The sequence below is a fragment of the Helicoverpa zea genome, chromosome 22, assembly GCF_022581195.2.
Source record: "Helicoverpa zea isolate HzStark_Cry1AcR chromosome 22, ilHelZeax1.1, whole genome shotgun sequence".
Taxonomy (NCBI): domain Eukaryota; kingdom Metazoa; phylum Arthropoda; class Insecta; order Lepidoptera; family Noctuidae; genus Helicoverpa; species Helicoverpa zea.
The window spans coordinates 2800295-2812799 of record NC_061473.1 but is presented as its reverse complement, the minus strand read 5'-3'; the positions used below and the strand labels follow the sequence as shown (position 1 = coordinate 2812799).

At 34.5% G+C, this 12505-nt stretch overlaps 1 protein-coding gene across 34 annotated transcripts in view; it reads left to right on the top strand.

Annotated features, from left to right (window-relative positions):
- The window catches only part of LOC124641568 (microtubule-actin cross-linking factor 1), a 319179-nt gene that overhangs the window by 184335 nt on the left and 122339 nt on the right, over positions 1-12505 (top strand). For all 34 annotated transcript variants that reach the window (XM_047179691.1, XM_047179706.1, XM_047179684.1 and 31 more), the window contains 2 exons: positions 9544-9737; positions 10043-10128. In XM_047179691.1, the coding sequence (XP_047035647.1) occupies positions 9544-9737; positions 10043-10128 (280 nt within the window). The remainder of the gene's footprint in view (positions 1-9543; positions 9738-10042; positions 10129-12505) is intronic.

The following is a 12505-nucleotide window of genomic DNA, read 5'->3' as shown; positions in this document are numbered from 1 at the left end:
ACGGTCTTTCACAGACGTGTCAAGTAATTGGTCAATTGTTTTAGGTGCGATTTCAAATGTTCTGTCGTTTATTATTTTGATGAAGATTGTTTTCGGTTATATTTCTTTTGTATCGTCAATGTTTTATGGCTGCAATGATTTTGAGTCAATTGCAATATTTTCTATATTTTGTGTTTGATTTTTGTGATCTGTTTAGTTAATGCGTGAAATGGTTTAATTATCTTCATCTTCACCATCAAACTTCAATTAATATTCTAATTTATTCTGAACTTTAATTAAAAGCAGAACAATCCTTTGTACCTGATGCCTAGTCGACTATTTTCGCATCGTTAGGCTGTGTGTACAACAGTTTATGGTCTGTAAACCCATTACCATAAGTGGCGTGTGAAGAAGGAAAACCATTAGATCTTTGATACAATACTGTTTGGGTTCTTTAGGATTCTTAATTTCTAGTTTAGGGGAAAAGAGAGCACCTTGATTTGAATGTTAATTTTTTGGAGTCTGAAAATTTTCTTAAGGATTATTTGAAATGTTTATTTGCTGATGTTACCATGGCACAAGAGCAAGTTATGAAAGTTTTACTTTCATCCTTCTACTTTAAAATCAATCTCTCAGTTTCCATTGTTAACAATTCATCTTCAGTAAGGTCATCAAGCCAACTTTAAGTCTCTACATTATTTCTATAAAGCATTTTATTACCCTTTAAACAATTTATAGTAACTGTCGGTACATTTAAAGTACAAACAGAGGTCAGTGTGAACTTATCTAAAACGGTCACGTTTGGCACGCCTAGAAGTTTTTGAGTCTAGGCAAACCTTGGCCCCAAAGGATATTGCCACATTTTGCGTGGATGGTAATTTTTAGTTGCAGTTCGAAGTACTTAGACGTACTTGATATAGTAACTCAAGTGACACTAATGTCAAAGATTAATGAAGGTATGGACAAACATAATTATGGTAATTTCATCAAGGATAATGAACTGGCTAAGGCAGTTAAAACTGTCAGATACGAAATGCAACATAGCTTTATTGTAATTGCAAAATAACGGGAGGGATACCTTGAGGGATATATCAAATTCTGGACATAACAGTTTCTCATAACCTAACAGAGGTTCATTCTGTTTTGTTTACTTCTTCTTTTGAAAATGGATACCCATGTGAACGGGACCTTACTCCTTCATTATTTTAGATGGATCGTTTTCGTGTTTGATATTATAATTTCTATTAACTTTCAGTTCGCATGTCACTCCCGCTACTAAGTATTTCCTCTGTAGTAGTGACGTTCTATTCGTGGGCAGATACTTATCGGTCGATCACGAGCGCGCCTCACGAACCAAATCCACGCCACTGATATTTATTTGGAGCAGCCTAGTTGATTATGGTGCCCTGGTACTAACGGAATTGTAGCGTTCTTAAGAAAGTTTGTTTGTTCGTCATGTCTTAACGATGTTAGAGGTGTATCTGAAGTCTATTATTTACTTAAACCTGTCACCTAACTGGTTCTAATAAATTGCTTTACTTTACGAAAAAGGGTGGTCTAGATTCAGATGTGGTTAATATTTCCTTTTATGCTTGATGAGGAAAATCAAATCAGGCATTCAGTGGATTAATTATTCACTGCTGGATAACAGTATATCGAGGGTAAGGCAACCTGAGGCAAAAGCCTATGTTGAATTGAGCTTCTTAGGAAACGATATGTAACCTAAAGAATCCTGTAATCTTTACCTTATACACATGTAACTAGGATGTATTTTCCTAGCTTTTCTGATAAAACCAGTGCAATAACAGTATTTTGCATTTAATTAATTCCCAATCTAAATTGTTCACACGTTTCATCAAGTGTATCTCTTCCCGATAAGTTGATTAACTCAACGCCTTCGTCTAGACAAGCTCTTAGCGCGTGTCACGAAGTCCCCTATACTGGTTAGCTCTGACATCTTGTTGATTATGCACTCCTGGTACTTGCGTAGGTGGAACAGTTACTACATATTGCTAAAGTGCATACGAGAAAGACAGCCTGTTCTACCACTTGCCAATCAATTTCTCACCTACGGGAACATTGAGTAATTTAAGTCAGGCTTGCGTTAATTGCTTCTCAGTCTAAGCTAGCATACATGTCTGAGGCACGACAGTCAACCTATTCCAAGTTGTAAGTGTTCCAATTTACATTTAACTGTTTTAGCGGTATCGTTTACTTACGTCTTCCAATATTGACAGTTACTCTTATAAAAAATACACTAAAATTAGTTCTGCATCTATTGAAACCTTTATTCAATGCTGCCCATAGCGTAATTGATGGATGAAAACAATTCAATAGGTTCGTTGCCCTCAATACTTGAGTTGAAGTTCAATGCTGAACCGAAATAAATTCGATCGGATCAATCATACCCAAATATAAATTTGACGAGTCTGCATATCTGTTGGTTGCATTCACTTTCTTTGTCTTCATATTTTGGTGGTCTGGTTGAGGTTGAGATTTTATCGGACGTGGGAAATAAAAAGTATGTTTGTAACAGTTTGAACAATTTGAGTGAAGTTTTCGCACATGTCTTTGATAAGAAATTTTAAGTTGACACAATGAAGAGAGTGCGATGTTTTGGTGTATATAGATTTTATAGTTGAAGATTGAAATTAATATTTTGTACCAAAAATTGTACAGTTCAAAGCGATCTTTAACCGACTTAATCATAGCAAGAAAATCTTCAGAACAAATTGAAATAGCTGATGATATTTTACCGACGAGATTGGAGGCACTAAAGCCCCAAATACCGTTCTAAATAGTGTGATAGGATTTCTGGGCGACCAACCTTTTTTGGTACGTTGTATTGCGATAATTCTGTTCTCAGAAATTCGACCAGACGTTTTTGTGTCATGAATTTAAAATGTGGAAATAAATAGACCTCGGTTTCAAGAAAGAGGCAAAACTTCCAAAGCGATTTTGGTTCTGGTTAAATATATTTTGGCGGGCGGAAGACCAAAATTTTGAGGATGTAAATATTTGCGTATTTTTGCAAATAACTTTGCGTCGTGATAAATTTTGGTTTTGAATGAAGATCACAATCACACTAGTTTTGTAAAAACAAGCGAAACAGTCTGAACGATTTTCATATCTTTGTTGAAGATGCTTTAGTTTAAAGCAAAAAATGTTAACGTTAAACAGTTAAACACTATTCTAAATTCTTCTACTATCAGTAAATCATAAAATAAAAACTCCTTCCCATAATTCACAGAAAGACCATTTGCGCTATTCATTTTTGTAAGCAAACCGCAGACCGCTGACAAAGTTAACTTTACCGTCACATTCACTACTACTTTCCGAGTTTTTTCTTCAGAAATATCTAAGAAAGATATTTCGGGAGCCGCAAATGTATCTTGGTTATTTCATAGACCGTGACCGTACAGTTTCATTAAGTTTAGACGTCCAATAGAGGCTGCTCTTGATACACTTACGTCCGTTCCCAATATTCTATCTATCGATTGATTAGCTTACTAGAGATAGGGCTTTTGATATTTGCCCCGTACAAATAATGTCAAATTCCTATCACTGGTAATCGATAGATAAAATATAGGGAATGGCCGTTACAGTCATCGATATGGATTAAGATACAGCTCTAATTACGAATATCATTAATATTGTAGCTGATACTCACGGTACTTGTTTTACACGAATTAATTGATGTACGGATCATGATTCTATCGAGAGAGTTGTTAATCGATGTTATAGCGATAGTTAAATTAGATACAACATTAATGTTTTTGAAAGCTTTTAATTAATGGTTGAATAAATTGTCATCCACGTAAAGCTGATTAGGTAATTGAAAAAAAAGGTAACTGTTCTTTAAATTGATACAGTAAATTGATCTAAATTATTTAATGTATCCTGCAGACCAATTAATGAAGTTTTAAATCCTGATATTTTTAGTGTAGACAGGAAATTGATCCTCCTTAACATTGACAAATAAATTGATTTAGATTTTAAAACATTGAATTTGATTGATATAATAAATAACGTTATTTACTTCTAAGAAGTAGGAAACGCAAAACACGCTAAAGTTACAATATTTTTTGCAAATTATAATTCTATTGGTATTGCTGTTAAAATTTGATTGTCAGTTATTAAATGCCAAGTATTTAACGAGTCAAGTAAAGCTTTTGATTCATATGACCCTATTCTACTTGCAATAGTATGAAATAACAAAACTTGTAAATCTTTATATCCCAAATAAACTAATGCAGAATCAAGGATGTCGTACTAAATATTCCACGCGAATCCTTAGTTTTTTTCACGTTTCTCGATTCTCGTTTCGCTTAGGTCATCTTCACCACTTTTTTCGACCATGAAATCATCGTTTCTCCAACACTACGTTTTGAATACTGATACCATCAGAAGTAACATGACTGCTAAATTCAGAACAAAGGATGGTATTCCTTCGAACTTGAGGTTACTCATCACTGTGATTTATTGGAATACATCTTGCTATAATTTTTATTGTTGCTTAGACAGTGCTAATAACCTCATTGGTAGCTAGGAAACTCAAATTTATTGAAGTCCCAATGAATGATATGATGCACTCCTTACTTATAATGTTAATGTCATTAAGGAAATCACCCCATCAGAACCAATCATATCATCCACAGACAAGTTTTAAATCATCCGTCTTCCCAAAGAAGCAAAGGCTACAGTTGAAACAAAACAACCCCACATAAAATACACCGTAAAGAGTCGATAAATAAACTCTCACTTATTGTAAGTAATCATACGTGTAAACAGCTTTGCAAGATCTTACAAGCCATTTACATAACTTACGTACATTATGCCGCGTTATTGAATTTTATAGTAAAAGCTGTGGAATCAATTTGCGATGATGATATGTTCGAGTACGTAGCTGGAAAGTGGGACGGTTGAATTGATTTTCATTTTAATTTGGGAGAGTTGAAACATTTTGTATTTCGTAGATGCTACTTATTTTAACTGTTCCTTCTATGTAGATATGGACCATTTTTATTTCTCCAATTTTTGGAATGACTACTTTGTTTTGGTTACTGATGTTATTTTTACCATTTCTATCATGGACCTATCTTATAAGATGCTTTGTGTAGTTCGATGTTCTACATTCAAGACTTGATAGTAACAGTTAAGTAGTAGATTTTGCAACGGCTTTGACTATCTTCCTCAGCACTTTTTGGAGTCAGAAAAAGACTTGTTCTAGGCCTCCTGTTTATAGACTTGTTTTATTGATACTGCTTTCTCCTGACACAACATGAAATACAGTTTCTTTTTCTGTCATCATTGGAATAAATCTTACACCTTTTAGAATTGAATTTAATCACACTTAAATGCTTCCGACTTAAACACAAATCCATTAAGTATACGACTAGCTATTAAAATAAGTGTACACTAAGTAAAGACCCTGACACCGTCTGTATGACATCATGGATTCCACAGCCTCGGCCAACCGCCCACGCCTTACAAACTTAACCGTACAATCCAACGGTTTTATACCAGTCCTTAATTTGAGAGCAATAAAGTTAGAAATCGTTTGGCAATTGAGAGAGGTAGATAAAGATACAATTTTGGTTACCGTTGTTTATGTAACTTAAGCATTACATTGATCTTGAGAGAGCAATGAGTTACGAATTTTTGTTTCTTTTACTTATTAACGATTTGCAGCTATGTCATTCTGGATTTTGCTAATTTTACTTTGATCCTTATTTACCTTGCCTAGAGCATTAATTAGATTGTAAAATTCTAATTAGGTTGGATTATTCCAATCAATATCTCTAGTACAGTGTTTACACGTACGATTAGCATGAGCGAAAGTTGTACCAACATGCATAGCTGTGCTTTCATGGACTGATTCCCGTGGGCCAAGCCAATGAACACGTTGATTGTACTTTCTTGACTTTACTAATTTTTACTTTGCTACTTGTTTTACATTGATGCATTTTATATGCATTGGTTTTGAATCACTAATTCTTTCACCTCTACTGTTAACAATATTTTCAACACCGTCAAGTCCCTCACTAACTTAACGTGACCCTTAATTACTATCAAAGTTCTTATCTCACCCTTCGATACCATCTTCCTATAAATTCAAAGTTTCCCTTGAGGTTGTCGAGTTCAAACTACCTCAGTTACTAACTACGCCCGAGCAGTTATTTGAAGCAAAGAAATAAACCTAAGATATCACAGACTCATCAAATTACTTGGTAAAAATTATACTTGTTCCAATATTTCTTATTAAACATTCTTGGAGTATAATTATTCTCTCCATGTGGTACGAAATATGGAGCATGTCACGCAAGGTCAGGTTAATGTATAAAACTTGTTCCATCACGTTCAATATGATGCACAAGGTCATGAGGCGGTGCTGGCATCTCATTTCGTTCATGGGAACCTGACTTGCCATCATTACTTGCAATATTAGTGGCATTTGATCGACTTAAGACTGCAGTCGTTAGAAGATTCATAGATTGAAAGAATCAATCCAAGTCTCTAAACTAAACTAAATATTATTTTTTTTATAAAATGTTCGATATCCAAATTAAGCTACTGTGTTGTATCTTCATACTGTTTGCTTTGATCATAGCATCACGTAAAGAAATCTCAATGTGTCCATCACTTATTTACTATTCTCACGCAATAGGCGTCGCAACATTTTTTGTGAGGAAGAAATAAATTAACATCTTGTCTTCACACATAATTGGCACTGTGAATGCACAAACCAACTGCTGGCATGTTACTTGTTTTTATATGGTTATCAACTCCTACAAATTCCTAGGTTCTAGGAAAACGCCAATCATAGTTATTTACCTGGCTAGACTTAAATCTCTAATTAAACCTTATATGGTTATTAGTGAAAATGTCAATTGCCTTTTTTGGAATGCTGTCTGAAATTCTACTAAAATGGTGCTTTCAATTTGCTATGGCAATCATGTTTTGCGACATGTATATTTAGTAATCTCATAAAATGTCGGCAGTCACCATGCGTAGAGTCGTTGGTATTCTCTTCATTATTCCTTAGATAAACATCATCTGTTTTAGTTTCAACAGCCCTATTGGCCATATTTTCACAACAAACCGATATTATTGTTGTTATGATAGATCGTGAATTTAAATGCTCATGGACTCCCATTCACAGCCACACAATGGTGACCGTCGCGAATTTTGTCACGTACACAAAAAAGTTTTCTTTTATTCACAGCTACGTTTACAAAAACAATATTTTTTATTCCCATGTTTGTTGCTTCTATTCGTTGTTTGATGTTTGAACTATTGGAATGGGTTTATGGCATCCATTGTCTTACGGTATAAAATGACGTGCATGATATTGAATTTTTAATCTTATATTAGTGCCGATTTATGCATGAGATTCCTGCTTTTTACACTCGTCAGCATCATAATTATTTGTTTTTATTTCTTTCTTGACTATCAAAGTATCTTCATCAATTTCGAAGAAGAAGGTTGCATTGCATGTTTTTTCCTTTGCAAAACTACAATGACTAACTCTTTCTTCAGCAACATTTTCCGCTCCTTCCTAATGAACACGATTGTATGGTCGCTTCGCATTACCGATTAGTTCCCATTATTAATAGCTGATTGTCTGAAATAAGGCCGTTTGGTCCCATTCCGTCACAGTTGCATTCAGTTGGTCATCGAATCGTTTCGACGTCAAACGGGTCGTTGAACCTGCAGTATTGATATTGACTTCTAAGTTTATTGGCAGAAGGCTTAGTAGTCAGTTAACCATGATCATAGTTATTGCAGAATTTGCAATATTCTAAAAGTTTTCATATTTCAATAATGTTTTGTTCAGTGCCTTACATTATTTTAAACACAAACAATTTAAGAATTGTATTGACTTTTGTTTTCTTTTTGAATGTATAAATGCAGCTATGCTTGTAGCTTATAGACCTTCTGTATTTCTGTTTTAGTCTTTGAATAAAGTTTTCTAAATAACGGCAATTTTTGATCTAAATGAAATTATATCGCAAGTTTCTTACGCTGACTTATGAATCGGCTCACCGCTCAATTCTGGTGCAAATTGTAGTTTTTTACTTGAAACAAATTACTGTTAAATGTGTTTCAGTTTGACGATATCTTTAGACACTTCGTTAAATAAGAACTCGGATTGATGAAATAATTTTGAAAGGGGGAGTTTCACGAAAGCAATATGCTTGGGATCCTTAACTTCTTTCCGTAATTTCATTTACAGTTTACCTGAACCTATTGGGATTGTTAGCACCAAGATAGATTGACTCTCTTCCTTTTACTGGTTTATCTAGAAATTGCAGGAAACATCTAATTTTAAAATCTTCATTAAACATATTACTCAGTACGTTATTAACTGGTCCAGTCATCAATAAACATAGTGACACTAATACACCGCTAGACACATTTCCTCATAGTTCCAGTCTATTATTGGGCCTGGATGTGAGCCAGACTGAGCGTTGAACTGGTCTAACTTTCACTGAAACTCTATATCTTTGCGATTATCATGTTTACGAAGAGGTGTTTAGTTCTCTGTGTTAATTTGTTCATTGTAACCGTAATGTGATCTTGTGCAGGATTGTTTAAAATGTTTTCATGTGGTGTTTGAGCTAATGTAACGCAATCTTCTTCTATAGAAATTAAGACTTGTTTTAGCAAAAATTGTATTGCAGTTTTATCATCTTCTATTGGTTTATTTGCTTCTACAATTTTATGAAATGTATCGTCGTGTCGTTTGAAAGTTCCTACAGATAGGTTGTCATTCCTAACAATTGATGATCTTAGCAGTCGCTTTTAATTAAAAACTGAGAAGAGAAATTCCGCTACAGATAATGTAACGTTGAATATAATTTCTCTATTCAGACTTCGTATGAAAGCTAACTTATTTTCAATCTACAAGATGGACAACAACACAATATTTAAATCTTTATCTAGATAATGATCTTGAAACATCGACTGTTCTATCATAGTTCTATATTCTACCGATCAATTATAGACTCTATCTCTTTCTAATAAGACTGAAATTATATTGGAAATGTTTCAGTTGGAACTGGCCATTGTTGGTAATGGATTAATTGGGTTTATTCTCACGTCTTGTAAAATTTTCGCGATATCATCGATGTAGATAGTTTCTGTTGTTTTATGGTCTTTCATAATTTAACTTATACCTACATTCCTGTAGACAGATATCAGGGCTTTTTATATGTCAAATTATATATTTTTAATACCTTTAATGAAAGCGTTGCGTTGAAAGGAGTAAATAAGTTTCCGAAATCTGAAAGCGCCGTTATTGATATCGAAATGTACGATTATTTTCTACAACTCTAATTAATCGAAATAAAATTACACAGAAATTGTTAATTAAAAACGTGCCTTAGTTACAAAGCTTGTTGCAAATCAAACTAGCCTTTACCAACACAAAAAATCTGGCCAAGTTCAATGATTTTCTAATTATTCAATTTATATTTTTGGTGTGTTTCAAAATAGAAAGCGGTTTTGAATCCTACGTTTTTTTTCTTCTATTATACTTATAGTTTTTTTCTTCTTCCCCAGATATCCGACATCGTAATCGGTCAGGAAGCGAACGTGACAGCCCGCGAAGCACTGCTGAGCTGGGCTCGGCGCTCCACTGCCAAGTACCCTGGCGTGAGGGTAGCAGACTTCACGTCATCATGGCGAGATGGACTGGCCTTCAACGCGCTCATACACAGGAACCGCCCTGATCTGATAGACTGGCGTAATATCAGGTAATTGGCGACTTTATTTTGTAGATCAGAGAGTGCGTTTTTATGTGCTAAATAACTATTATTTTATTTTGAAATTAGACTTCATTACTATTAAAACATAGTTATGTAGTCAGTATTTTATTCAATGTTCGCATGCATTTAGAGCAGTAGTCTAGTAGCTGCATTAATTCAACTTAATTTTCCTTGTGTTGCAACATGTAGTCGAAAAATTGTTTTCAAATTGACTATTTTTTTCAGACAAAGCATCATTTAATTTAAAATATATATTTACACATTAATTGACTAAATAACATATTCTTTCGCAGATCAAGACAAGTCCGTGAGCGCTTGGAGACAGCCTTCCATGTGGTCGAGAAGGAGTACGGAGTAACCAGGTTACTGGACCCCGAAGGTCAGTGTCAATCATACAATAAAAAATATAATAGCCTATAAACTATTTCTAATGTAATCTGATTGCCTTACAAAGAAGAATAGTTCATTAATCAGAAGGTTTCTGACGTATTCAGACTCAATAGTGTCATAATTATGACTCTAAGAATGATATAATTATTTACGGTAAGTGTTACAGTATTGAAACGACGTAATCCGATCCATGTATAAGATAATTTAATTGTCATTGTGGGGTCAATTAAATAATTGTCTGTGACAGGTAAATTAAGTTGTACCTTTAGGGTAAGCTCAGCTGATTTCAGACTTATTTTAGAATAAAGAGGAAAGAATGAACTAGAGCTAGAGAGACATTCGGGTAGATGATCACAAAAACATTAATAATAAAAATCAATCAGCAATGATCGTGACCAAAGGGCTGGCCTATACTTCGGTCAAAGGATATGCATTGCCATCCAGCGTGGCAATGCAGCCAGCCTTTTGGGCACGATCCCAGCTGACAGCGATGCGGATGAATATTTTGATACTTAGTTTCCCTATAATAAGATCATTTTGTAAAACTATTGAATAAAACTAAGTTCTTCCAATCAGCAATTATGTTTTTGTGATGTAGTTTCATCAATATAAATTAATAGTTTAGATTTAATTGTTCATTCAAATATTGACTCCAAAACAATTTTCCTCAACACACGTTTTATAAACGCCTTGAATAAAGGCTGCTGATCCCAAGGTATCCTTTTGAAAATCAATAGGAGAATCCTACATTCAGTAACTTCTCCGTTGATGATGACAAAGAAGTTTTATAATTAAAATTCTCGATAAAATCTTATGGGAAAACCAGACCCTTTGCTCACAAACTTGGCTCATTTTTTACGCGTCGCCATCTCATGCAAAGTGCGGTCACGGCTAATAAATTTCTATAATGTTTGTAGATCGAATGGTTCGCGCCAATGCGTAACGATACGAAGCTGGCTACTTTATACGGCGTGACTGACTGGTAGACTGGCGTGGTGGATATGTAGGTGTAATCTTCCTGATGTGTTACGGTTTTCTTGTTTGGATTTATGATGGGGATTATCAACAAGAAGAAATTGTGAACTACATCAGTAGTTTTTTGTTGATTTTTATAGATCAGTAGCTTTTGACAGCGTTTTCACCCGTGTCCTGTAAGAACTACTAAGCTTACCCGGTAAAGAAATATCCTAGTCTTCCTTGATAAATGGGCTATTTCACACTGAAATATTTTTTGAAATCGGTCTCGTAGTTCCTAGGATTAGTAAGTTCAAGCAGTCAAATAAAGAAACAAATTCTTCGGCTTTATAATGTAGATAAGTATGCATGCACTGTATTCAGTTGAGCTTATTTTTTAAACGGTATTTACCACGATTTTATAATGTCGGTTGTAACTAAGAAAAGGTATAGACCTACCTCCCTAATACTGATTTACAATGACAATGCAAAAAAGCACCAATATAATCTTCTAAAATCACGAGCCCATTAATTTGAATTCATTATTCAATTGTAACATTTTTCTTCCTATTATTTAAAGCTGATTGTTCCAAATAGATTGTATTCACGAATTGAACGAGTCTAGACAATATTAAATTATTGGCTGATACACACAATTGGTCGGTCGTAGTTCATGGAGAACAAAAGGACTAGCGGAGGTGTCATGACGGAAAATCGCCTAAGAAACTAGCGCGCCAAAATGCGGGTGAGCGGGGGACGAGATACGTTACTGTTTTCGTTCTTGTACGCCGTTTTTGGACCTTTGTGATACCAAAAATCGTTGACAGATGTCTCAAAGAACCCGAACGCCTCGTTCATTCACTCGTAACTGATGCTTTTGGTCCACCGTACGAATTTGACATAGAAGTAGACGCCTGACCTACCTGTATTATGGCATCTCCGCTCTTTCTCCACTCTGTGGTCGTAGTTGATTCATGGTTTACGATGTATTGTTAACGATTTGGCTGGACAAGTGTAGGTGAGCAGTGACTTTTGTAGTCAAGTGTGTGTATGGCTTTACAGATGGTTAAAGATCGTGTGGAAAATGGTTAATGATTTTTTTAAAGGTGTGCGAGTGAAGTTCTGTTTATAAGGTCAAACACGATTTGTTAGACTTATTACAGTTTTCATAAAACGTAAGTATATTTTTATGTAAGTAAATAGATAAAAGAAAATAACGTTAAGTTATGAAGCGGACAGTAGTAGAAATTTTTAAACAATCGTTAGAATTTTAGTCTTAGATATCTTAATAAACAAATCCCAAATAAGATTGTTAAAAACTTCTCCACTTTGCTTTACTTGTACGAGTCTGGGCCTTATACGAAACAATAAAAAGCAGCTCCAGTTTTAGTATAATCAGTAGGTATTATTTT